The sequence below is a fragment of the Giraffa tippelskirchi genome, chromosome 2 (genome assembly GCF_054371585.1).
Source record: "Giraffa tippelskirchi isolate mGirTip1 chromosome 2, T2T-mGirTip1v1.2.pri, whole genome shotgun sequence".
Lineage (NCBI taxonomy): Eukaryota > Metazoa > Chordata > Mammalia > Artiodactyla > Giraffidae > Giraffa > Giraffa tippelskirchi.
In genome coordinates this window covers 14,119,532-14,147,517 of record NC_137276.1, presented here as the reverse complement: position 1 = coordinate 14,147,517, position 27,986 = coordinate 14,119,532, and the positions used below count along the sequence as shown (strand labels likewise).

The 27,986-nt window shown below is 42.2% G+C and overlaps 2 protein-coding genes and 1 long non-coding RNA gene across 3 annotated transcripts in view; 1 reads left to right on the top strand and 2 right to left on the bottom strand.

Moving 5' to 3' along the window:
* Positions 1-16,850, top strand: part of SLC18A2 (solute carrier family 18 member A2) — a 40,573-nt gene extending 23,723 nt beyond the window's left edge. Inside the window, exons 11-16 of the mRNA XM_081573468.1 lie at positions 6,033-6,111; positions 6,284-6,335; positions 6,505-6,568; positions 8,330-8,449; positions 8,592-8,725; positions 14,455-16,850. Of these exons, the coding sequence (XP_081429594.1) occupies positions 6,033-6,111; positions 6,284-6,335; positions 6,505-6,568; positions 8,330-8,449; positions 8,592-8,725; positions 14,455-14,559 (554 nt within the window). The 3' untranslated portion in view covers positions 14,560-16,850. The remainder of the gene's footprint in view (positions 1-6,032; positions 6,112-6,283; positions 6,336-6,504; positions 6,569-8,329; positions 8,450-8,591; positions 8,726-14,454) is intronic.
* On the bottom strand, positions 7,557-12,207 carry LOC145539431 (uncharacterized). Its single transcript, XR_014077791.1, has 3 exons — positions 12,131-12,207; positions 9,420-9,473; positions 7,557-8,705 (listed from the first exon to the last, which is right to left on the bottom strand). It is a non-coding gene; the product is annotated as an uncharacterized LOC145539431 (long non-coding RNA).
* Positions 16,851-17,941: 1,091 nt separating the features above from the next.
* Positions 17,942-27,986, bottom strand: part of PDZD8 (PDZ domain containing 8) — an 83,533-nt gene continuing 73,488 nt past the window's right edge. Inside the window, exons 4-5 of the mRNA XM_081573467.1 lie at positions 27,038-27,200; positions 17,942-22,637 (exon numbers count right to left, since the gene is read on the bottom strand). Coding sequence (XP_081429593.1) covers positions 20,437-22,637; positions 27,038-27,200 — 2,364 coding nt within the window. The 3' untranslated portion in view covers positions 17,942-20,436. The remainder of the gene's footprint in view (positions 22,638-27,037; positions 27,201-27,986) is intronic.

Sequence of the window (27,986 nt, the reverse complement as noted above, 5' to 3'; positions counted from 1 at the left end):
AGATTTCTTTTGGGGGTGATGAAAGCATTCTGAAATTAAATCGTAATGATGGTTTCACAGCCCTGTGGATATACTAAAAACCACTGAACTGTGTACTTTAAAAGGGTATGCAGAATTGTCTGGTCTGTGGATTGTGCCACAAAACAAAAACAAAACCAAACCCTCAACAACAAGAGTCATTCAGTGAAGGAGGAAAGATTCTGGGAGCTCATCTAAGGCCAGTTCTCAGCAGAAATCTCACTCTGAACTTCCTGGCTATGGAGACGGCAGAGGAACTGTGGAGGCTCCCCAGGGTCCTAAGGCGAGCTCAGTGCTTCGCAGGAGGCACGGACTTCTGTCCTCAAGTTAGCGAATAGCGGTTTTGCAAAGGATGAGATGGGCTTCCGTCTCAGTGCTGATACCAGCGGATGACACCATGGGAGGTGTTTTTCTCGGGCTCTTTCCCTCTGGCCTGTGCTGACTGGAGCCTCCAGGTGTCCTCAGGCAGTGCCCTGTGTGGGGGGCGGCGCGTGGCTGTGAGTGGAGCTACGTGTTGAGTTTGCACGTGCTCCTGGGCAGAGATGCTGCTCCGGTGTTTCTGTTTTCTCCAATTAACTGACTTATCGCCCTAATTGGCCGTGTCTTGGCCGTTCGCAGGGCTCTTCAGCGGCTTGGCCCTCTTCCTCTCCAGACACGTAAATACAGTCAGGTCTTTCACGTCAGTCAGGGACCCGGGCCATCCGGGTTAGATAGCCGGCCACAGGCTGCCTAGATTTCATCAGGAGGACCTCTTGCAGGGCTTATCTCTCTGGCCAGATGGTCCCCCAACCCCATACCTTTCCATCAGTGACCTGGCTCCTTCCTTGCCTCAGAGCCAGACTTGTGTTTCCTTCAGAGAATCAGATTTCTGTTTCCATTTGCAGTGTCATCTCCAGTGTGTGGGGAATCTCCCCCCAACCCCCACCATGTGGGCCCTTGGCACCTCGCCACCCACCTCTCCCGAGCCCCTTGGGCCCCTCCCAGCCAGGTGAGGAGCCCCCAGGCTGGGCTTGTCCCCGAGGTGAGGACCTGGCGCCAGGAGGCCGCGCAGCTCTTTCCCGGAGGCCTGGCAGCTCTGCCTCTCCTGTCTAGGGTCTCGTGAGGAGGGGTTGAAGCCTGCTGCCCTTGGCTCTGGAATGTGAACCAGGGCTGGTGGGTGGAGATGACGGGAAGGCTTAGGGCTTGGTGTCAGGGTGCCCGCCCTGTCCTAGGAGGTGCCCCTGAAAGGCTGTCTGGAAAGGTAGTAGGTTCCCAGCCCCGGGTCTCTAAAGCAGAGATGGATGGCCCCCTCTTGGAATACTGGAGCGGTTCCTCCGTGAGGCCCACTGAGGTCTCTCTGAGTTCAGAGAGGCTGGTTCCGTTGATGGTACAGGCGGTGGAGGTCCCAGAAGGCCAAGGATGCAGAGGCTGTGTCAGAACACGAATCGGGAGCTTGGAGCCTGAGGTCCAAAGAACATGTGGCCCTGTCCGCATCTTGGAGGGAGAAGGGGGGCCTCTGGGCTCCTGAACACACACCCTGCCCATTTCCCCATGGGGCAGGCTGCTGGACCAGTGGGGGCGCCTTCGAGGGACGGCCTTCAGCTCTGTTAAGTGAATGTCCTCGCTCAGGGTCTTTCCTCTAAATGGTCCGCTGGTTCTGGGCACCTCCTGTGTGCCGCTGTGGAGCAAGCCTGCAGGGAGACAGATGAAGTGGTCCCTGCCCACAGAAGCTTACCGTGGTGTGGGGAAGGTCAGCGTGCCAGGGTGAATGGTGGGTCAGTGGGGTGAGTGTGGAGTGACAGGGCACAGGGATCGGGCTGGGAGGGCAGGTGCCAAGGCCCTTGGTGCTCACTTTGCCACGTGATCCTCAAAACCTCCCTGTGAGGTGTGTGCAGTGGGAGCTGTTGCCATCTCTCAGTCTCGAGGATCAAGTGACCCATTCAAGCCTCAGCTGGTAAATTCCCAGCTGAAATGAACACCTTGTTGCCTGCCTCCTAATTCCGTGCTTCTGGCTAGAGAATCATAAAGTTGGTGTTTGCCGTCTGAGAGTACAGCTGACCCTTGAACAACGAGAGGGTTAGAAGCACTGACCCTCCACACAGTTGGAAATTCACTATAATTTATAGTTGCCTTGGTGTCTATGGTTCCACATGTGTGGATTCACCCAACCGTGGGCCGTGTAGAACTGTAGTATTTACTATTGAAAAAATCTACACACAAGTGAATCTGAGCAGTTCAAACTCATATTGTTCAAGGGTCAGCGCTGTTTGCCATCCATGGAAAATAACGTGCGCCGGTTCCTGGGTTACACCTGTGTGCTCAGCATCCCAGCTGGTTTGCTTGGGAAGACGTAGCTCCTCTGGGGCGTCCCCTGAGCTTGTCTGCATCCCTGCTTTGAAGTTTTGGCTTCAGAGATGCTTCCCATGTTTCACCTGGGGAGTCAGGAGTCAACAGCAAGCCATTCTGGTCAGACGCTGTACCAACCACTTTCTCCAACCTCTGCTCAGGTTCTGAGCCAAATTCAGCCTAGAAGTATGTTTTGCTTGGCTGGCACAGGTGTTGGCATGAGGTTTATGTTTTTAAAATACGAAGTGCAAACGTGTAAAAATCAGGAGACTTCATGTAAGAATCTGGAATTCCAACGTTTCTAGAAAAACCAGATTGTCTCATTTGGGACTTCAGTCCCCCAGGGCAGTCATTGTCTGGGCAGAATGGCAGCTGTGTCCTTAGGTGGGTCTGGGGCCTCCCCCTGTTTTCCTTTTGTTTCTCTGATGCTGAAGCTGAACTCAGCAGCTCTTTATCACAGTACCCATGCTGTCGCTTTTCTGATAGTTTGCGTGCTTCATTCATTAATGCCTCCCTGACACTCATCCTCAGACAAAGGCCCTCATGATTTCTTACATCTCCAGACTAATTCTCTACTATGCCCCTTCCAGGGTCAGGTTTAAACACTAGCTGCTTTGGGGAGCTTTGCCAGCTGCAGACTCTTGTTCCCAGAGTATGCCACTGGTACCTGTGTGCGTCCCCAACTCAGCCATGTCGTAGTTCAGATGTCCTCTGATCCTTTGAAGAGGCTCTCATGGTGACCAGGACCACGTGGTGGCCATTGTCTTTGCCACAGCCCAGCACTGAGCTGGGCATAGGCTGTCGGCGATGTTTGCTGTGTCCTGTCACCCCCAGCAATTATGTGGCCACTGTATGTTGCTAAGTGTGATGGAAATGGTTTCCTGGAACACGAAATGAGATTGCACTTAATTGTGATTTTCCAGATTATCAAATCTAGAATGATTTGGTTTTAGATTTAGCTCCCGTAAGCAATCACTATTGAAGTCCCTTCTGTTCTGGGAAGCTCAGCCTTTCTGGAGGTTTTTTTTTTTCATTAATTTTTATTGGATCATAGTTGCTTTACAATGTTGTTTTGGTTTCTACTGTACAGCAAAGTGCAATCTGCTGTATGTTTACATATATCCCCTCTTTTGATTTCCCTCAATACTGTGTATCTGAGAGTTTGATGACTTGTGTTAGTGGGTGTGGGGGAGCAGTGGAAGCTAGTGTGTCTTTGGAGAGGTAAGATCACACCTGCTGCTCGTGTGCTGGTGAGCTGCCTGTAAAAGAAGGACTCTGGCCCTGGGGCTTTGGAGTGAGTGGGGACCTGCTGACCATCTGGTATCCCTCTGCATATCTAATTTATGCAGTCAGATGATTGGGAACAAAGCAACATTTACCACTTGTGGGCAAGGCTTAGGAACCAACCTGGTACTTCTGGATTTCAAGGGAAAAAACCAAAAGTGTTAAAAGTTTGAAAAGCCATCTTTGGAAAAGAGACTGTCCTATTGTCCTAATGATGGATGGAGACCAGATGAAGCTGATGTGGACAAATGCCCTGGCCACCGAGCATGGGCTGGCTTGAGTAGGCTTTCCTATTCCAGGCAGAGGTACATGGTTCAAGGCAACCATTGCCTTCATCAGCTGTGAACTCAGCTTGGGGCTTGCAAAGTTCCTCTCCTGGGAAAACATGAAACTGTCAGTCACATAGGATTTGGCCACAAAAAATGACCACGTATTTATTTACTTCTTTATCTGGCATGGACAGATGTCCATAAAGGTAATTGAAAGCAAGATGGGGCTTCTTTAGTTGCTCAGTGGTAGAGACTCTGCCTGCCATTTTAGGAGACATGGATTTGATCCCTGGAGGATCCCACATGCCATGGGACAGCTAAGCCCATGTGCCACTACTGAGCCTGTGTTCTAGAGCCCGGGAACTGCAACTACTGAAGCCTGTGGGCCCTAGATCCCATGGTTCCCAACAAGAGAAGCCACTGCAAGGAAGAGTAGCCCCACGCGCTGCAACTAGGGAAAAGCCTGACCAGCAATGAAGACCCAGCACAGCCGAAAATAAATGAATAAATCTTAAAAAAAAAAAAAAAAGCGGGATGTAGAACCGTAGATATAATACTAATTTTTTTTTTTTGAAAAGACACCAAACTCCTGTGCTTATGCATTTATTTATGTACATAGAACTTGCCAGGGAAAACAACTGTTTTCCCTTGCATAGCAGAGAATTAGTCTGGAGATGTAAGAAATCATGAGGGCCTTTGTCTGAGGATGAGTGTCAGGGAGGCATTAATGAATGAAGTACACAAACTATCAGGAAAGCGACAGCATGGGTACTGTGATAAAGAGCTGCTGAGTTCAGCTTCAGCATCAGAGAAACAAAAGGAAAACAGGGGGAGGCCCCAGACCCACCTAAGGACACAGCTGCCATTCTGCCCAGACAATGACTGCCCTGGGGGACTGAAGTCCCAAATGAGACAATCTGGTTTTTCTAGAAACGTTGGAATTCCAGATTCTTACATGAAGTCTCCTGATTTTTACACGTTTGCACTTCGTATTTTAAAAACATAAACCTCATGCCAACACCTGTGCCAGCCAAGCAAAACATACTTCTAGGCTGAATTTGGCCCAGAACCTGAGCAGAGGTTGGAGAAAGTGGTTGGTACAGTGTCTGACCAGAATGGCTTGCTGTTGACTCCTGACTCCCCAGGTGAAACATGGGAAGCATCTCTGAAGCCAAAACTTCAAAGCAGGGATGCAGACAAGCTCAGGGGACGCCCCAGAGGAGCTACGTCTTCCCAAGCAAACCAGCTGGGATGCTGAGCACACAGGTGTAACCCAGGAACCGGCACACGTTCCGGTTCCACTTCCACTGCTCCCCCACACCCACTAACACAAGTCATCAAACTCTCAGATACACAGTATTGAGGGAAATCAAAAGAGGGGATATATGTAAACATACAGCAGATTGCACTTTGCTGTACAGTAGAAACTAAAACAACATTGTAAAGCAACTATGATCCAATAAAAATTAATTAAAAAAAAATCCTCCAGAAAGGCTGTGCTTCCCAGAACAGAAGGGACTTCAATAGTGATTGCTTACAGGAGCTAAATCTAAAACCAAATCATTCTATATTTGATAATCTGGAAAATAACAATTAAGTGCAATCTCATTTCACGTCCCAGTTGTTCCAGGGATTATCTGAGTGATGGAACGTGGGAGAATTTTAATGTTTTTTACTTTGTGCTCATCTCAGTGTTCCTGACTTTTGTCAGTGCCTGTGTCTTTGTTCTGCTGTACAAATACGAAGGGAGGAAGCTGGGAGCAGATAACCACCACTGCTCACTGCCTATGTGGGGTGGCAGCTGGCAGCTCCACAGCCAGGAGCTGTCACTGTCACCGCTCCCCCTCCCCTGGTAAAGCCTGCCACCAGGCAGAGGTGGGGGCCAGATGAAGCCCATGATAGAGGGAGGAATCTCATTTCTGGACTGTCCAGGCGGCTGGCGGCTTCGTGTGGATGGGTAAGCCGTGTGGAGTGCAGACTAGCTCCATCAGACACCGGATATTAGCTGCTTGGGTGCAGGTCCCAGGGCTTCATTTCCTCAGCTCTCATCATAAGCGTGGTGCCTCACAATTATTAGTTTTTCTCACATGTGACTGATACCTGTACTGATAAGGTGTCCCTTTCATAAATTTACAGGCGTGGCTTTCTTGCCAGCTAGCATCTCTTATCTCATTGGAACCAATGTTTTTGGGATCCTTGCACACAAGATGGGGAGGTAAGATGAAATGAAACAACCCAACACTCACTCAGTTACAGTAACGAACTTACTTGAAAAAATTCCAAGTGTTTCTACCTTTGCTACTATAACTGTTTTGATTTCCACTGAAAATCTAAATGGGGGGTGGGGGAGAATTGTTTCTTAATGGTGCTTTTTTGTTTTTTGACAGATGGCTTTGTGCTCTTTTAGGAATGATAATTGTTGGAATGAGCATTTTATGTGTGAGTAAAAAATGACATTTGAAAAAAAAAAAGATGACATTTGGCAGGTGGAAATAACCTGTAAATGAAACTATAGACTGTAAAGAGAAAACCTATCTTTAAGACTTTCTATGATAATTCAGAGTTGAATAGCATGTTCTTTGGGCATAACATGTATTTCCTCTTACAGGTTCCTCTTGCAAAAAACATCTATGGACTCATAGCTCCCAACTTCGGAGTTGGTTTTGCAATTGGTAAGTCACCAGAGCCTTGTGCCTAAATTTAAAACTTTTGGGTTCAATTCCTGGTTGGGGAACTAAGATCCTGCATGCTGTGGCCAAAAAAAAAGAGAAAGAGTTCTTACTTGGGCAGACTTACAGTTACTCAATCTAAAATTTCTAGACTCGAAAGGAGTCTGTGGCAGCTTAGCTGATGTACAGTTTGTAGATTGTCCACAGATACTGGCTTTCATGAACTAGTCATTTATTTCCTGAAAACCAGTATTGTAAAAGCCTGATATTTACAGAAGCAAAACGACACTCCACTGCTGAGCCTGGGCAAACAGGAGAACTGCTTGCTCAGAACCCATCTGCTTGGGCTCATATTTGTGCACAGACCTTATCATATGAGGCTGGGGGACAAAGGCTTCACATGTAGTTTTCAATAAGGTTTGGTACAGAAAAGGTAGACTGATGTATTGATGACCAGCTGTACTGCAGGAGTTTTCACAAGCAAAGGGAACAAGTCTTTGTAGCAATGTGAGGCACAGTAAGTAATATGTTAGGAAAAGTCTCGTTCATATTTTAGATAAATAGCCCATGCTTGTTTCTCATTTATAATATACAGATTAATCATGATAAAGGTGAATCTGTCGCAGGGTAAAGGCAGAGGTTGGATCTTTGGTACAGTAGAGAGGATGGAGCCTTTGCTGACCCCTTAGACCAGGCTAGGTTATCCCAGCTTATGTGCATACATATACATATACACATACACATGTGTATACATACATATAGCTTATCACAGCGCCTTCATAGCATCACTCACAATCATAATTAGTTTTCAACTCTTTGCTCTGTTCACCCTTATCCCAGCACCTTGCACATTTCAGGTGATCAGCACATATTAGTTGAATGCAAGAAATTTCCCTTACCCTCCTGCCTCTGTAGGGGTGTGGGTGAGGGATCTAACATTTGAATGCCCTGCCAGGTGTGTTCACAGCCATCATCTCATTCAGCCAGTCATTATCATCTCCATTTTATTGATGGGGAGAGTGACGTTCAGAGAAATAAGGCATGACGATGCTCAACCAGCCAGGGGTTTGGATTTAGATCTCTGAATACACGTGACCTTTCTTTATGCTTCCTGTTCCTTGACTATTCTAGAGACCAGAGGTTCTAATACAGGTCTTGGCAGTGGTGATGGTTTTTGGTGTTTTAGCCAATTAAATGAGCAAACCTCTTTTGATTTTAGTTTCCTGAGTAGGGCCGGGCAATCCCTCACACTCTTTCCTGTTCTGGTTCCTTCTGATTCTCTCTATGCTTTCCAACTTTAGCTCTCATAATCTAAGAGTGAGGCCAAGCTGTGGGTGGGGAGGAGGCTGGGTGAGGCATGAAGTGTACCCACCCTTTGAGGGCAGAGGATGATGTGGACCAGAAAATAGTGAATCAGGAAAGCACCCACAGGAAGCAGGCTCAGGGTCCACACAGCCAGTAACCAGCATCCCTCTGGGTCTGCAAGTCCCTAGAGGACTGGGTGCCGTCTACCAGACAGTGGAGGACAAGATGAGGCAAGGCAGAGACCAGGCAAATAGTAGTCTGAGTTCCAGTCCCAGCCTCAGGCACCTCTAGTCTGTCTTCAGTGAAAGGTATGTTGTAGGGAGTTTGCCTCAAGACTTTGCAGACAGCAGTGAAGAATCTTGGCAGGGTTGTGAGGTTAGGACACAGTTATTGACGTTCAGCCCACTGTTGGTTTCCATCAGTTTTCTGTAGACTGCCTATGTTCCTCACTGTCCACAGGCATGGTGGATTCATCAATGATGCCCATCATGGGCTACCTGGTCGACCTGCGGCATGTGTCGGTCTATGGGAGCGTGTATGCCATTGCCGATGTAGCGTTCTGTATGGGATATGCCATAGGTAAGGACACTGGGTTTCCAAAAGAACTTTTTTTTCTCAGTGCACGATTGATAATGCCTGCTGAAAATTATTTAAACCTTTGCATCTTTCTGCCTACAAGACATTTAGAGAGAGCTTTATCTAATTCTCTGTTTCCTGAAAGGTCCTTCCGCTGGTGGGGCTATCGCAAAGGCAATTGGATTTCCATGGCTCATGACAATTATTGGGATAATTGATATTCTTTTTGCTCCTCTCTGTTTTTTTCTTCGAAGTCCACCTGCCAAGGAAGAAAAAATGGTAAGAAAAATTTTAGGATGCAGTTAAGTGTTTCTTGATCATCTTAGCATAGTCTTCTGGCTAGTGTCTCATGGCTTGGTTCTAAAATATATTTCTACTCCTTTTGAACAGAACTCCCCAAATATAAATGGTAAGAGTTCCTTTTTAGTTTATACCACATAGAGCAGATACTTCTTTGACAGTATCAAGCATTATGTTTATACATTTGAAGAGTGAAATAATTTTCATACATAGATTAGTGATCAATATAGCTCTTCTGTCAATCAAATATAAACATAGATTTATATTAACAATTAAACAATTTAATTTTCAAAGATTCTTGAGATCTTGAACATAACCTTTTTGCCTCTGGTGCTCACTCCTAAGATCAACCATTTTTGGTCCTGCTTGCTTTTCTCCTAACCCTTACAGTTTTCAGTAGTGTCTTAGTCTTTACTGCATAAGATTCTGGAAATGGTTTTAATGTAGGTAACAGACACTTATGGAAAAACATTGTTTTATGTACCTTTGGGCACATGTGAGCACATCTTTATAACGTTTAAGTTAATAATTTCATGACCAGAATCCTAGCTATAGGCAAGATATAGTATTGAGTATAAAGTGTTCCCCTTTTGAACAAATTCAAACTTATCAATTCTAAATTTGAATTTTGAAATGCATCAGTCATTTTACCCTTGCCAGTAAGTGTTCATACCTGGTGGTGCTGCTGCTGACTTTTTTTAAACGTCTGATGCTGATGGACACTCATCTGGTTGAAAGAAGAGGGCCTTAGATTAAGAGTGAGAGAAGCAAGGCCAGGGGAGATGGTATTTTTGTGTTTAGTAATGGATGTGAGGTTCCCTTGTGCTGTGCTCTTGGGAGTATGTCAGAAGTTCTCCATGACATTTGAACTGAAATGGGTTTTAAGGCTTTGGCATTTCTTAATTGCCCCTTTCATGACCTTCCCCAAAGAGTAGGTTTAAAGACAGACGCAGACCCTGAAGTTGGGTCATGTGTAGTCTTTGTTTTGGGCATTTTGGGCATTTATTAATATGTTCCGTATATTTAAGAAGTATATCCAGCACTGGGCACTGATCTTGTGCCCTTTATTATATAGGTTTTAAGTAGGTATCTTTGAATTACACTCATCTGACTCTTCCTCTTTTGCTGACGCTTCCCGCAGCTCTGAACAACTTTCTCGTCTCTCTCAGGGCACTTCCTGTTTTCCTGCCTGGTCATCTGAGTTCCCTGGCCACCTTTGTCCGACCCCAGCAGAGTACCTTGGCCCCCATCGGGGTCAGGAAATTCTCTGTGCAATCACAGAAAATAGCTCTTGTTCTGTTGCCACCGTATCAATCTGATTAAGGCTAAATGAAGATTACTCCCAACCCTATTTGACCAAAAAAAGAAAATATCACCTACAAATGATTCTGTCACCCAGGAGACTGTATAAGACTCAGGAGATAGTGCAGGGCCCTGGAGCCGAGCCGTCTCTTCCATAGGAAGACGATTTAGCCTCGACCTCACAGGGTGGTTTGAGGATTCAGTGAAGGAATCCCAGCGGAGTGTGACCCCCAAGTCTGCACACAGTAAATGCTCAATAAATTGTCACTAGTTTCCACATAACCCCACTCTCCTTTCCTGCTCTTACCTAACTCTGACGTACTCTGTCAGCCCAGCGGTCCCTCAGTTCCCTCCCTTCCTTCTCTCTGTGAGATGAGAACTCTCATAACCCAGCACTGCCCAGTGGGCTTCCCTTGCCGAGCAGCAGACGTTAGTGGCTGCTGTGTTATCCGTTTGTCAGTAGCAGCTTTGAGGGCTTATCTGAGGTCTTGGAGGAAGTGGGTGAGGTCAGGGGACTGGCTCTCGCTCTGGGGTCCACACATGATGCGCAGAAGGCCTTTGTGCCTTTTCCCACATTTAAACCAAGGCTTTAGTTCATTTAAAAAGAAAAGTGCTGAAGGAAATGGAAGAGACAATCCTGAATGGCAAAGCGATAAGAAGGGCCAGGCTTCCAGAAGCTACTTCCACTGTAAAATGTCACTTAATAAGTGCCTAGCAAGATGAATCATTGAAAACCAGAGAGAATGTGTGTCTCCCTGCCCATAATTGATGCCTGTAATTGAAGGCATCACATCAGATCCATTTGAGGGACACGGTGGTGACATGGGAAGGTGGCAGCCAACAGCCGCTGCCTACTCACTGTGCAGGCAGGAAGCAGCCGATGGCACCGAGTGATGAGAGGGAGCGGGGGCAGGGAGCGGTGCGTGCCGGGGTGGAGAAACGATCGATTACCACCCACTTGAGAAAATCCAATACCGCCAAGTGCCGGCATTCAGGATCAGCAGTTACCAAGCGCAGGGGACGGGAGAGCCAGAAAGCGTACAAACCTGAGCAAATAATTCCTTCATTAGGAAGCATTCTGATTAAGTGGTGTGTGGACTTAAGCTCGAAATGGAAAGTTCAAGTGCCATTTTATGGTTCCCAAGTCATCCAGTCATGAACCAGTTTGTGAGCACCTGAGTTTTCCTTCCATTTGGTTTATTGGATTTCTGGGTTTTTTTGTTTTTTGTTTTGTTTTAAATTAGTGTTATCAAAACAGGCAGAGAGAAAAGCCTGTTACTCTAGTCCCTCTGCAGGTATAAGAAACACCAGCTCTGTCATTTGAGGGAACTGCGTTCCACTTATAAGACAGTTGCTTGCAGCCTCTGGCTCTCAGAGTACCCAGTGAGGAAACTGGGTCTGGAATGGACTTTTATTTTTTCAGGTTAAGATTTTTTTTAAGATAGGGCACATTTCTTAGGTCTCAATGGACATGAGTTTGAGCAAACTCCGGGAGATGGTGAAGGACAGGGAGCCTGGCATGCTGCAGCCCATGAGGTTTCAAAGAATCATATGACTAAACAACAACTTAGGTCTTACTCTTCAAGTTTCTAATTGTTGCTCAGACAGGAAAGTAGGCGATTTGAGGACTGTAGCTTGCTTTTACTGGCTGATCCCAATGTAAAACCATCACTTTAAAAAAAAAAAATGTAAATAAGTCTTTTCTAGCACACAGGAGCCCTGGTATCTTTCAACGTCTTGAAGCCCGGAACTCTTATATTTTAATGCTTTGATAGTTTCACTGTCCTAGCTTCATATTTGTGTTATTTTTACACTTCACTTGGTCCAGCGTGTTTTCACTGCTTTGGACATCTTGACTCAACAGTGTCTGATATGAAACCAGGCATTTGGCAGGACCGGAGCTCAACTCTTAGGAACGGGCTTTGCTCTGAATACAAATGACAATCCCCAGCACCCCCCTCTTTTATACTTCACTTGAGGGTCAAACATACCTTTCTCCCCACAGCAGGCATGGAGGACTGCTCTGATTGCCAGGCTGCCCCCTAGGCCCCTCTGTACGCGTCCCTCATGCCCGTGACTTACCCACTTGATGCTGTTTATGCCTCTCTTTTCGTGGCACTTTTGGACTATTACATGCCATCTGGCTGAATCTTGTATAACTTAAAAAAAAAAAGATGGCACAATAAATCTTTCAAAAAAGTGTCCAGAAGCCAGTAAGCTAGGTTTTAAAAGTTACAAATGATCTTTTAAGAGAGAAAACTCCTTTACCTGGTACAGGTAGTGGCAGCAAATGCAGTTTGGTTAATTGATAAGTTCTGTACAGTGCCAAATAATTGGTCTGACTGAACTTCTTCCCTTGCAATGCAGTTTTTAAATTGGGTCCCTGTTATGTGCCCAGTGCCAGGTTCCAGAAGTCCTTAAGTCTATATAGTGTATGGTATGATGGTAGACTAGCCAGGGGAGAGAAGGCCTTTGTGGTAAGGAAGAAGGATGGCTCTCTTCCTGTGGGCCTGGGGTTAATAAGGCCTCTTGCCTGGCATTCAGGGCCCTGCAGTCTGGGTCTGGTTGGGCTTTCCCACAATGGTCTCCTTGTGCCTCAACATCAGATCTCAGGGTCAGGAGAGTTGGGGGAAAAGGCAGGCTGCTTTACATGATGTCCTGCAAGCTTCAAGTCCACCCCTATCTTCTCCATGTCCCTTCCCCAAGCACTTAACTCCCAGAGTAAGCACTCTGCCCACGAACCCTGTGGAACCATCACTTGTGTGCAGTGAGGTTCCTAAGTTGCTGGGAGAGGACCTTAAAGGCACTGAAACACACATCTTGGTAGGTGCCCAGTAAGCTGTCGTCAACCATGTGACCCTGCTTTGTCCCAGAAGATGCCACACGTAAGTCGGGTGGCATTTCCCACAGCACGTTGACACCAGTGTCACTAATGGTAGAAACCTGGGATTCGATGTTTAACCTGCCCCATCGAGTGATTCTTGGGCACGTTTCTTTGAGGATTGTGACTCCAGAGGCAAGACATGCAGCTCTTGATGGCCAGAGCTTTAGTGTTACCAGCACACACCCATGTGGGAAGAAGGGTCCTGCTGTCTATCACTTCAGTTACTTACTTTTTTAAAATTGAGCTCTTCATGAAGTCCATGTTTCAATTCACTTGGCAAGAAGCATAATAATAATAATAAAAAAAACTAGAGTTGAATTTGCAGCTGACAATTTGAATTGGCAGCCTAACTTAGAGAGTCACGGAAGTCCTTATCATCACAGGCCACATGGCAGATCATTTTAGAATTTCTTGGGAAATGATAAATGGGTTAAGGGCTGAGTGGAGACACAGCAGCTTATCAAATCTGTGGGACAAGAACTGGGAGGAGCAGCTGACAAGTGCCAAGATAGGTTGCAACAGGCCAACAGAAGATTAATTTAATCCAGATAAATGTTGCCATTTAGATTGTCAAATGCACAAAGGCACTGGTGGGATAGCTTATGTGGAGGAAAACTGAAAAGACATGCCTGGTGAGAGAATTCATTTCAGTTGCACCCAATGTCATGCTCTGCACCCCTGGTTGTCCTGTGGGGTGTCACCAGAGTGGACATTGGCACAGGCTGCCTGGGCTCGATCCACCCTTTGGCCGTACATCTCTTGGTCAAGTTCTTTGACCCCTGTGCCTACACAGAGGGTGATCAAGCTATCACATAGGGTTGTTGTGGAGTATAGATATATTGAAAATGCCTAGCACGGTCTTGGCATGATAAACCCCAGCTGTATATTCAAGACTATGTGCTTGGTCTGTATACTTCCAGGAGGAATAATGACTATAGCGCTTATCAACTGAAGATGTTTATCAACTGAGGATCAATTGATCTTTAAAAAGTTTTTGTTACAATAAGGGAGCACATAAAATTTTTATGTGTATGAGAGAAACATACTTTTTATTAATAAAACACACTTGAGCAAGAGGCAGCCAGCCAGGACTTGGGAAGATGTCCATCCAAGATGCCATATTTAAAAAGATAAGGGCCCTGTGATACTTAATCCAGGGTAATCAAAGGGGCCATACATGTGGCCTTACTAAGGAGGATCCCCCCACCCTAAGTATAAACTAAACCTAACCTGCATACCCCTTTCTTCATAGCTTACAGCTTCTTCCAAATTGACTTAGGGTCCCTGGCAGATATAATAGGAACACTGCAGAGACTGCTGCTGCTGCCTCCTACTGCCTGGAATTTTCACTCTTTAGAGCTCCAGGTCTTCTAGGTCAGGTACCTGGCAGTTGCACCAAATTACTGGTTGGTTAATATTGGGTGGTCCTGCAGGTAGTTTTCAAACTACTAATCCTTAACCAGTTTCTGTCTTCTCCTTATGAACCAGTGAGTTAATATATCTGCACTCTGCTCTCTTTTAGGCTATCCTCATGGATCACAACTGCCCCATTAAAACAAAAATGTACACTCAGAATAGCAGCCAGTCGTATCCGATAGGTGAGGATGAAGAATCTGAAAGTGACTGAGACCCTCAAAAGTCCTCCAAGTACCTAATTGTATAAAACAGTGTTTCCAATGAAATGACTCATTCAGAACTGTCTTAGTCATACCACTCATCCCTGGTGAAAGTCATACAACCAAAGGTTCTTTCTTTTCCACGGTTATGATCGATTGCCAACGGCCTTATAAAGAAAAAGCAGCTTTTCTTAGGGGTTTGTATAAATAGTGTTGAAAACTTTATTTTATGTATTTGATTTTATTAAATATTATACAATATATTTTGACGAAATATAGTGTAAATCTATAAATATTTGAATCCAAATCAAATATAATTTTTTAACTTACATTCACAAACACCTGGGCAAAAAAAAGGCTTATATTTTTTTCTGAATATTGGTAATGAGTGTTTAAAGCACACATTATCTCCGAGACACTTCCAACAATGAGAAACTAGAAGGAAGTCTGAGAAACAGAGTCAAGTAAGACGGCATATATTATGTAGTGACACTGAATGTTACTGAACTTGGAGTTACAGTTGACCTGGGACAACAAAGGGTTTGGGAATGCCAACACCCTACACAGCCGAAAACAATCAGTCCTTTGTATCCGTGATTTCACATCTGTGGATTCAACCAACCACGGGCCATGTAGTACTGCAGTCTGTATTTGTTGAAAAAACTCTGCATATAAGTGGACCCATGCAGTTCAAATCATGTTGTTCAAGGGTCAACTGTACTATCAATATATTCATGAGGTAAAAGCTAGTTATCTCAAATGCAGAAGAACTTGAGTTAGTCATCTTTTGGATTTAATCCATGAATCTCAGCTGGCATTAGTTTTCTATGTAATCACCTACCTGGAAGCAGATGGTTGTAAATTATATGTTTACATGTCTTGTGGTTGGCAGCAGACATTAAAACCAATAAGGGTAAAACAGTGAATGTTCTGAAAGCAGAGAAAAGCACCCAAACATATAGTTATGAACAACTAGAAGCTTTCCCTTTCAGATACATCCTTGTCTTACCGGATGACAAGACTGAGACTAGAAACACCTTATACTCTTAGGGTTGTTTAAGCATGATGAGATTTTAGAAAAGAAATTTAAAAAGCTAATAGCTGCTGTGATGTGAAAAAAAAAATCAGACTATAATTTTCTTTTACCTGGAAGTCAAGTGTTTTCTAGGGATCTGTTAATTTTTTTGACACTATTATTTTAGGTGAAGATGAAGGAAGAATAAAACTGTCTTGAATCGTGTTAGGAAAACAGGTAAAAATAATAGGGTGGTCAGGGCACACTCCCTTTCATATGCAGGAAAAAACCCAAACATCTAAAAATGTCTGTGTAATACTGGATCACCTAGCGCTGCTGTGATGTAGTTTTTCTGAGCATGATAACATTGCTGTGCCTTTTCGATGTTAAGTAGTGTTAGTGAACACTGTCCGTTCACATCGAGTTTTGTATGCTATGAAGATAGTGTGGAATGTCTCAAAAACACTTGTTCATTCTGTAGTTCTGTAATCGTAAACAAAACTATCTAATGTCAGTTTTTTTGTTAAGCTAAAATTGTTAACTTGGAAAGACTCCACCTTTTACTTCCCTAAGAAAGTAGCTAATACTTCCTTTCCATTTTCTTCAAGAAGCTTTTCTGTGGGGCTTTGATCTGAAGTCTGGTTTTTTAAGTGCATGTGTTGGAAGCAAACTGGCTTCCTACTCATGTATTTGCATTGGGCGACTCACACAAGGCCTCTGCTTTGCTGGAGGTGCTTCTATGGCTAAAGTAAAAAAGCGGGATTGGTCTCTACTTCTGTAGGGGAGAGACCCTTAAAAAACAGTGTGCTGCAAATCAGTTCTCTTGGAGGGTTTGTAGTTCTCCCCACTCCTAATACCATACAGCTTTTAAAATTTTTGCCTGTAAGGCTTCAGTCTCTTCAAGAATGACTGGCAGCCATGTCTGCTGGTGCTCCCTAGAGATCATATAAAAGAGAAATGTTTTTCAGATGTGTATTGAGAGCAAAAGGGGAAAAACTGTATCTGATGAGGAAAAAAACTATGAGGTCTTTCATATGAATAATATTCTGGGGTTGGCAAAACCATGAAAAGAGGGGCTGTTTTCAAATGTGTGCACCAGAACAAAGAACACACAGCTCTCTGAACTGTTTATTTTTTGAGCAGAGGTGGTTTTTATGTTTGTACCTAGCAAAACAGATACAAAAACTTAATGAGATAGCAGTGAATACTCAGTTCTTTCTTTTGACTGCTAAGTGTATTTACCTACGTTCTGTTTTAGCTAGTTTACCTAATAAATCTTCTGAACACTACTGTGCCTGTTGTTTTCCTTTGTTAACCAGATATCATCAGAATAAAATATGTGAGAACATATTAACTGTGGATATTCAATTAAAAACTATTCTTTTTTGCTTGCAGGCGTCAGGTAAAATCTACTCCAGACTAGTCTGAACCATATTTTCTGGCTTTGCAAAATTTGTTTTAAATTGAAATATGTAACTACCCACATGGTGTCAATGTGGAACCAACCAGTAAGTTATCCTTGCATCTCTAAAGCTGTACTGCTTTCCTGATTGCTATGAACAAATGACTATAGTTGATAAAAGTAACTATGATACGCAGCCACTTGACACAGTAGATCCACGGCCATGGAAATACCATCAAGTCTAGGATGTGCTTGTGTGCATCTTTCAGGGGTGAGAATCCATGGTTTTAAACAGATCTTAAAGTGGATCCACGGCTTAAAAAGGTTTAAGGGAACCTCCCCCAATCCCATTTTTAAAGAAAAGCTATTATCTCTCAGTTTAGAAATAAACTCAATATATTTTAAAATTAAAGTGATTTTGAAGTTATTCAGTTTTACAGGGACTTAAGATTTTATTATCTTACTATTAGTAAGAGCCAAATATCTTCAAACTGCCTTTCAAAAAATTCAAACATACTTAAAATTTAGAACTGACAGTACCCTCAAATTTTTACTACCGTGTGTTTTCTCCTCTCAAAATCACAAATAGCTACAGAATATTTTAACTAGTTCTGATACTGAAGAATGTAAGGCTTGATATTAATGTAGCATATGAATTGATTTTAAAATAATGCTGAAATGGTGCTCAACTTGACTGTCTAAACATTCATCTGAATACCAATATGTGGAAAATACACTTTAAATAGTCTCGTTACTCCTAGATAGCAGAGACAAATAGATAAATCTGGTATTTCACAGCATAAAAAAAAGAGTAAAACCAAATTTAATGCTTTTAGACAATTTTCAGAATAGCAATTTTGTTTCGCAAAAGTGGACTTTGTTAAGCTTGTTTTCATGGCCCAATTATACTGGCAATAATTCCACAGAGATGCAGTAATCACTTTTTTTCAGATGTCGTTAAATGAAGATATTCTTGTTTTCTTGGTAGTTTTTATTTATTATTATTTTTAAGCTATTGATAACATAGCATAGCAGAAAGATTACATCAGGAATGTGATATAATACAACTGTTTTCATTGAAGCTTTAGACCTTACTATTCCCTAGGCGGCTGGGAGGGTTCTCCTCCCTTGCCCTGAAGTACAACTGTGATGCCTCTATTGCCTCTCACCAGTAAATAGAAAAATATCGCACTACACTGAAGGTATATTTTACAATTATCATTAGCAGCATTTCTGAGCTTTCCATAATTGTGGTTCTACAGAGTTAAATACTTTAAAAACATGAGCAGATTTTCATGAAAGCTAAGTTTTGCATTATTTCTACAGCTGTTTCAAATGCATCCATTTCAGCAGCATGCTTGGATGTCACTAAAACTTCCATGGTATAATCCAAAACCACCAGTCACTTACTCTGCCTTCCAGGTTGTCAGTGGTAAGTGACTTTTTTATGATAAGATGAAAGTTTGTAGTCACACTGGGCAGATTACTTTCAACTATTGTTTACAGAACAATATTTTAGCTCTCAGTGAATTTGGTGTATAGAAACTTCTATAGCAGGGTTCTTTTGAAATGTAGGCATGCTTAAACAAAAAAGGGGGGCATACAGAGATATATTTTTGTTATAAACTTGGCCAAGAAAGGTATTTAGTTTCCTTATATTTTACTTGATAATAAAACAGCAAGAATGAGAACTGGCTATTGATTTTAAAACTGGAATAGCTTTTCTACCCATAAAAATGTTTTACCATCCATGTAAGTCATCTCTTTTATTTGAACAGCTTTTTACTATTCAGAGAACTTCCACAGTTATGCTGTTGTTATCCTCACAACAATTCTGTGAGGTAGTTAAGAGGAAGTTTTGGTTTATTCCTACTTTAGAGCTGGGGATTCTGCAGCCTGGAGCCCTTTTGTGGCTTGCTTATGGTTACACAGTTTGCTAATGGCCAAAAGAAGAGCTTCAACTTAAACTCTTGTATGGAATCCTGGGTTATGGACCTGGGCCAGAATCCTTACTATTATATGATGCCTTTTCCAGCCAGTTATAAAAGCTGTGCTATCTAGTTTTAAATTCATGTCAGTTTCACTATATAGCAATTATCATAGTAGCTACTTACGAGAGGGAAAAACATGTACATATCTTTTATAGACATATAGAAGGCCAAAACTTTTATGGTATACCAACAAAGGTCATGCTCACATGTTTTCCCTCAGTCATGTGTTACTGAGGATCCACACAATGAACTATTACAGTAGACCTTCCTTTTAAGACACCTGGTCCCAATTCCTAGGTATCTATGCTAATTTTTTTTTTTAATGAATAAAAGACAATCTGAACTACAGAAGCATTCAGAATGATCATTCCTTTAAGTCTGCAGATGTCACATGAAACGATAAATGTATTTTGCATGATTCCTCTCGTTCACAACATTCTCATGCATGAAAAAATTTCTAAAACAAAACAGCCAAACCAGGTATCAACAAGGTCATTTTAAGAACAGTCCTCTGCAACTTCAAATATCCTTGCACATGCTTTATTTCCTATGGAGAACTGAAGCTGAAAAATAATCATAAATGTTTAAAACTTCCATTTGAAAGGAAACTATCAATATTTTGAAAGATTCTATTTCAAAATCCTACGGTTACTGGTTTTTTTTTTAGCAATCTTGTTATCCTCTCAAAATTCTTAACCAACTGCATTCTATATTTATTCCCTATTATATTTTGTTTTTCAATGCAAGCTCTTCAAATTAATCACTATAGTCTTACTATACTTAAATTTCACAGAAGCTTTAGAAAAAAATTTCACAGAAGCATAAAAAACAAGCAATATATGTAATTTTTTTTTGTTTTACTAAATCAGCATAACTAACTAAAGCTGCAGCATCTGCTTTCATATTACATTTGGCAAAATCAAAACAGAAAGCATAACCCCCAAACCCCAAAATAACAAAAATCTCAAGCAAGTAGAAATGACAAACTTCATAATACAAAGTAAGATTCAAAAGCTGTTCCCTCAATGATTGCTGTTGTCAAGTTGGGCATGCAGCAAATTTGTTGTTACAACCGTGATGGAAGTGAAAATATTTCAAGAATCTGGACAGTATGCTATTTAACACTAATTCAAAAACTAGGAAGAGGAGGGGGAAAAAAACACAATGAGACATCACACATACATAAACACAAAAAGTTAGCTTACATAATTACATAATTAGAAAAAGTTAAAAATAAATTAGTAAAAATAAATTCCCAGTATAAACCCAAAAAAGCATAGCTATAAATGCAATCTGAAACAACCAGTGGGCTGGTCATGTTTTTGCTGGAAAACCACCTCTTCCACTCTGGTTCTCACACAAGCAAATAACTGTGAAGAAGCAGGCCAAAGTGCATAATAAGAGGGTTTAAATGTGGTTTTATCTGTGGTACTTTAGATGCAACTTTTCCTCAATCACTTGAAAGTTTAAATATGGACTGTTACACAGACTCAGATGGGCCAAATAAGTCATCTGATATGCTACTGAATGGCTGAGAGTCTATGAGTTGGGTTATTTCACTGTCGAGGTCTTCTTCTGTGTCATCTGTGTACTTGCCGATTTTCTTGGAGTGCTGGTCTAAAGACAGACTTTCTAAAGATTCAATATCTTCAATGCCTGCTCTGTAGTGGATCATAAGAAGTGTTAGAGCTTGTAGTCTTTCACCAGATTTAGCCAAAGCAGCAGAAAGAAGTAACTTTTTCCTTGTATCAGTTGTCTCTTTTTCTTCTCTAATAAGGGAATTATTATGTTCCAACTCCTGATCAATTTCATTCTGCAGTTTATCTAGCATGAACTCTAGTTTCTGAATCCTTTCCTCTGTAGGCAAGCCCCTGTACAGATCACGACCGATCTCTTTAACAGCAATGAAAACACTATCATCCAGACCCCCCTCCTTTCTCACTAACTTTATTCCTGTGCTGTTGCCCCGTTTAGAAGGGCTGTTTGAACCACAGACCTCTGTGTCACTGCCTTCATTGTCTGATGTGTTGGGTGTGTGTTTTGGTGAAGGTTCTACTAGATCAGTTCCTGGCTCAGACAGGCGAGTTTTGGAGACCTGACGCAGGTTTAACAAACGAGAGCTTGTATTGATAATATGTCTCGTCAAACCTGTTGTTCTGTTGACTGACTTCCCAGCTTCAGCATCAACACGAGGGGGCAGGCCTAAGAGGGTTTCTTGTCCTTCCAGCCTGAGATTTTTCAGGGCCCGGTCTATACGCTGATCCGTCGCTCCACAAAGAGGAGTCTCAGCTAGACACTTTTCCTGACATTTTTTATGGCAGACATAAGCACAGAACATACACTGGGAAGCAGCTTTAGTCCAAACTTTTTTCTTACAGTAATCACACCAAGTCGGGTTCTGGAACTGAGTGTCCTGGAAACTGTGTTTATTTTCTGTTAAACCCATTTGTCCAACAAAATGCTCCTCTTTAGGCAGGGCAGAAACCTCTTCGACCAAATGGAGTTCTTTTTCTTTCTCTAAGTTAGTAACTACGTGGTCTGGCTCTCCTTCTTTTAAATATTTGAAGTGAACAGTAATGTCACCGTAGCAGAATTTGTCATTGAACCCCTTCTGCATACTGAGATTGCGTAGTGCGGTTCTTGTGACCATGGCCTTAGGTGCCGGGGCTTCCAGTCTAAACTTGGAAAGGTACTCCATGTTCGAAGTAGCTAAGCATCCTAATGCCACCTCTTCAAGTTTCAAGCTCACGTGCCCCAAGCAGATGAGACCCCCTAGTTTGAAAGGGTCCCTGCACCACAGTGCAATGTTTAAGTACCTGTGGCAGGCTTCTATATCAAAGAAACAGCTGGCTCTGGTTCTTGTCCATTTTCCCAGCTTCTTGCGATAAGGAATTTCTGATGATTCCCACGTCTGATGGTCATCTGAACTGTCCTTAGGTGGGCAGGCGCTTTCAGAAGTCAGATCTTTTGCCACTTCTTGCTTGGCTAAAAACTGCTTAGCTGCAGCTGCTTCTTCTATGTAATCCAAATTCTTCACTTGCTTTTCAGCAGGTTTATCTGCAGGAGGCGGTGGCAGCACCTTCTCTGGCTTTTCAACAGAAATATCTGGTTCGGCCTGAGTCGGGGCATCAGCAGAAGGCAAAGGAACTTTGACTTGTGGTCGTGGTGGCACAGGTGGTTTGAAAGTGGATCCTTGGGTGGGTTTTGACACTTGTGCTGGTTCTGTTATCTCAGAAGATTTTAGGGCTAAGGGCTTATTTCCTTCTTTGGATGGAAGTTTTGGTGGTGGTGGGTAACTTCCTACAACTAATTTACGGTTTAAAACAGGTGATATAGTTCCAACGGGTTTAACAGAAAGTGTTGTGGGCGTACGTTTGGGGCTGTGACTTAGTGACTGTGCCTCCTCTCTGGCTTCAGTTTGTGCTCTGACATCACTTGCTAAGTCTTCAAATTCAGAATCCAGGTCTCTATTTTCAGCATCTACTGCCAACCCAGTTGCTTCCTCTTCAAAGTTCGGTTGGCATGAGCCTGACAGAAAGTTTTCTTCCAACTGTCCAAAGTTATCTTGCAGCACTGTACCCTGATTATTCTGGCCAACAGGCCTCTCATAATACACCAGCACTCGGTCACCAGCCTGCTTGATGAGCTTCAGCACCTGCAGTGTAGATGTGATTTTCACACCTGTTTTAAGATTTTAAAAGGGAAAACATAAAATTATTGCAGTAAAAATTACCTAAATTCACTAAGTATAATTGCCATTAATTCATGATCATTTAACTGATGGAAAAGCAATAGTGAAACCTCTAAAATATGTTATGGGCTTATGGATAGGTCAGTGTACTGATTCTTAAACTCTCACTGCTCCAATGTCCTGGAAATGTTTACCTTATCAAACCAAATGATGCCATGAAAATCTTAGGAGGGTGTCAAGCTGCTAACTCCTAATTGCTTCCCATTCCTTCCTAGGTTTAAATGACATTGCTTCTCAGTTTGAATTGAAGTGAACAGAGTGAAACCTATTGAAAAGGACTTTATTAATGGGGAAACCAGGCTTAAAAATGATGGGAAACTGTGATTCTACTGAAGGAAATTCTACAGTGCTTCAGGGATTATAAGCTAGGTGAATGATTCAAATAAAGAGGCTAGTGCTTGAACTAAACTTAGCAAAATACTATGCTGTGAATAGTGGACGCTTACAGATTCTATTAGCCCTACCCATGAAACTAATCTTTTTCAGGACCAGAAAGAATAAGGAAGGGATAGGAGGGCTTTAAAGTTAACCAAGTTGTTTATTACCTGTATCTGTATCAGTAATACCTATCTTCAGTTTTCATTCTATTTTCTGATAGGTGCTGTATTAATTCAAAATTCAAAAGGCACAGAAAGATGCACAGTGGAAAGTCTCCCTTCCCTGAGGCAATCAAAGCTGGCAGCTTCTGATGCATTCTTCTAGGGACATTCCAGGTGTGACTTTAAAAGGTCTCCTTGCCCTCCCTCAAACAGTACTTACCTAAGCAATCCCCTTCTATAGGACTTAAGAGAAAGGTGAAAAGGAGTCTTGGCTTTCCAAAGATCTTACAGCTATCCTCAATACATCAAAATAGTATCAGCCCCATCTAATAACCTGACTTCAGAGTTCCCCAACCTCTGTATTGTCCAACTTCAGCTGCCCAGGCAAGAGCATGCTTTAGATCTGGTCATTACTTGGAACTTTTCCACATCAAAGATCTTCTACTTGAAAATGAACTTCTGCTCACAGTCTCCTATTTCCACCTCTAACAGGCCTGTCTGCTAAATGAATCTGTTTTGAGGTAGTGTCCACGTCCGGTCATTCCTCCTTTTGCTCTCATGGTCCAGCTGGTCCACTTGCTTCCCTCCCCAGGCTTGGTCTCAAGACCTTAATGGTGTTCACATCACGCTTTTTTATGTTTTTAACCCAGCCCTCTCCTCTTCACCTTAATGGTGTTCACACCAAGCTTGTTTATGCTTTTGCTCCAGCCCTCTCCTCTTCTACCGTCTGTCTGTCCTGATGATCCCCAGCTGGGCTGGCCCCTTCCCTGCCCTTTCCTGATGCTGAGCTTCCTACTTGGAGACAGCACCAAGTTATGCCATCTGTCTCCAGCGTGCCTTTCAGTGCTGCTTTAGCATTCTTTGAATTGGTCTCTAAACAACTAAGTCTCCAAACACCAGCTTCAAACCTTTCTTATTCCCCTGAAACCCACCCTTCCTGCTCTTTTATTTTATTCTATAGATGACATCACTTTATTTACTGAAAAGACCAACAAACTCCTGCCTTTTCTCCCTGCCTATCCTTTTCCGGACTGAGCTCTCTGAGAGGAAGGAGTCGGCTCTTCACCTGTACTATGGATCCTGTACCTTCAGGACTTTGCTCTATCAATTATCCTTGCTGAAATGTTAATTCCCTTCCTTCTTTTCCTTGGTTTTTACAACGCTGTAGTAATTTAGCTCTGATCACCTCTCCTTTACTTTCTTTTTCCCCCCCACCTCTATCAGTCCCTTGTATACAAATGTTCCCATGGTTTTGTCACTAGTTTCCTGGACCTTTTTGTTCTCTCTCTAGATTACACCCATTCAGTAGTTTCAACCATTAACTTTTTCTTTGGGTGGTGACCCCTCTTCATCAATCTAGCTGTACATTCCCAAAGACTTCTGGACATCACCACCTGGATGTTTTGTTGATAAAGTTAAAACTTCTCTTTGACATTCTCATCTTGCTGTCCTCACTAGTACATGAATCAATCTGCTGCCCTCCCAGTCAATCTGATTCAAATCGTGGAGATGGCAGACTCTTGAGAGTCACTCTGCTGTGAATCCAAGAGTTCCAGTCCATTTTCCTTCCTGGCTCAGATCCTCCTGACCACTTGTTTCAACTACAGTAATAAACAGCTTTTTACTATGATCCCTCACTTAGAGCTTCCTTATTTTAATCACCCAAGATATGCTGCTTCCCAGCTTTCCTAAAACACTGGTTCAAAACCCTTTAGCTTATAAGCGCATCGTATGGAAATCGAGAGCTAACATGACTTCATGATTCATCCAGCCTTAAGCTCTACTGGTTCCCTCTAACCACACTATGTTCCAGCAAAACTGTAGTCTGACATAAAAAATAAGTCCATCAGATCATCTGAGGTAGGCAAAACTTCAAGTCAGTCTAAACTCATCCTTCGGAACTGCCAGCCAAATCTGGATTATTTTCCTTTTGGAATATTTCAAATACATACAAGAGCAGAGGAAATAGTAAAATGAACTCCAGGCTGCTGCTGCTGCTAAGTCGCTTCAGTCGTGTCCGACTCTGTGCGACCCCAGAGACGGCAGCCCACCGGGCTCCTCCGTCCCTGGGATTCTCCAGGCAAGAACACTGGAGTGGGTTGCCATTTCCTTCTCCAGTACATTTAAGTGAAAAGTGAAAGTGAAGTCGCTCAGTCGTGTCTGACTCTTTGCGAGCCCATGGACTGAAGCCTACCAGGCTCCTCCGTCCATGGGATGTTCCAGGCAAGAGTACTGGAGTGGGGTGCCATTGTTGACCTTAAATATAACATTTTGTCAGTCTTATTTCAACTATCACCAATCCTGTTACTAAATATTTTTTTAAATTGATACATACCTGTATAAATGAAGTACAGTGATTAAAAAAAAGAATGTGTTTTATATCTGCCCCTTATCTCAATATTATAATTTTTAACAAATGTTAGACATGAAGAGGTGACTTTTGTTTTTTCACCCTGTCTATATTTATATTGCTTGGATTTATTTATTTTTGATAATAGATATTTATGACTTGTGCAATTGAAAACAAAAATCTCCCATAAAAGGGCCTAAAAAGGAAAATTTTATGCTGTAGGTAAAATCAAAACAGGGTATGTATAAATATAAAAAAATCTATACTGAACTGTGATTTTTAGCTGAGGGATAACTATGTTAAATAACAATGTAACAGATGAGGTCTATTTTATAGCCTTATTATCCTAGCTGTTTTTGGACCAGAGTCATCTGGGAGCTTGTTAGAAATGTAGAACCTGGAGCCTCACTCCAGATCTACTAAATCAGAACCCACATTTTAACACCATGCCTGGGTGACTGGAATACACAAGAGACTTTGAAAAGCACTGTTTCAAAATTTTGAAATTCTAATTTTTCAATATTTTGAAAATTCAAAAATTTTCATTATTTTATTTTCATGATGGCTATGAATTAAAATAAAGACAGAGTTTCTTTGACATATAACCAGGACAACTGCTCCTTAATTTAGGAACTAACCTACCTGGTTATTTATTGTCTTAGCTGTGAGAGAATATTCCACATTGCCTTTAAAAGCTCAACTGTAACCAACCATTTGTTTAAGAAATCTCTTGACAAGTCTAGAATGGGTGCGCCAGGTACTACAAAGATCTGAAAAGGTTTAGACTTTTCCCCACTGGTGTCCGCAGTTAGCCTTATTGATAATTTATCTACATGCAAGCAAATAATCTGCCAATCAACAGATTTGCAGTTTTTATTGTATCAATGCAACTGACAGGAAGGCATGCAGGTGACACATTTTCTTCCAGTGACAGTAATTTGGGCTCCACTCTGAATGACAGTCTATCATCAAAAGGCTGGCCAGTAAGGAACAATATGGGCCACCAATATGGGGGCCACAGGATAGTTCAGATGTGCCCTGTTAGACAAGGAAATCTCTCCTTTTCAGTATCTAGTCCTAAGTGATGGGGGTAGTAGTGCTAATTCTGTCCGATTCTAGGCTCAGAGTAGTAATGGTGGTGATCATACAGAAAGATAACTGTTGACCTGCCCTTTCATATTCAGTAAAAAAATAGGGAAGTAAAAGGAGGAAAATGGTCTAAAGAGGAAACGTTTTAAAGATTTATACATTAGAACTAAAATGATACCTGTTTCAAATATTTTAAGGCTTCCTTCAGATTTTTACTTACAGTAATGATTTTTTTCTTCCATTATAAAAGTAATGTGCTTATAGAAACAAAGGAGGAAGAGGAAAAAAGCCCCACATCTACTTTCTGGTTTTCTTGGTAAATGTCAAGTATACTGCACATCAGCATAATTACCTCCAATAGCAATCAGTCGATCTCCCCGCTGAAGGTTAGCAATTGCAGCAGGCGAATTTGGGGCCACAGTCTCAATTATGACGTGCCCTGCATAGCCATCAGTTGACTGGACGAGACGAAGTGTAAGTCCGACACTTTGTAAATTCCCCTTTATTAATTCAACCTTTGATAAAGAGAAACAAATGAAAACAGATTCAGTGGGTTCATAGTAGTGGAGTGAGAAAACACTAACACACAGAGCACTACAGCTGATGCTTTTACGCCAGGGTGATTATTACAGACCGATCAAAGTAGGAAATCTATATTGTGACAATATAAACTAACCTACACTTAGACTGCACATCTGGGCCACTGAAAACATGAAACACCTTATCTTACATGTATTAGGAAAGATGCATGCTTGCTGTAGAAAATTTGAAAATAAACACAAAGGCAAAATGAAAAGAAAATCACTCCGAATCTAGAACTGCTGTATTTCATACTTTCTCATATATATTAATAAAGTTGAGATCCCATTATGAATATAATCCCGAACCTTGCTTTTTTGAAATAAAATGGGAATAAGCTTCTATTAATATCTATTAAGATGTGCTTGGGAACTTCCATTTTTTATAGTATATTGTTAAATTTTTTTGGGGGGGAGTTTATGCTTGTTTTATTAAGAGTTACCTTGTGAAATATCCTGTTCTAACTCATCAAGATCACTTTGTTTTCTAAAGAAATACCATCCAATTTATTAGGAGTATGTGTCTCAGATTCATATCATCTATGAATTAAAAAAACAACATATGCTAACTGTCCTCATTTGAATCACTGATTTAAAAAATGGATAGAATGCCACAACCCTCTAGATGACAATAATTTACTCTGTGTTTATTAAGCTAAGTTATAAATCAGTCTAATTGTATTATCATTCAGGCCATGTCTATTCTTCAAGCTATCTCATGAA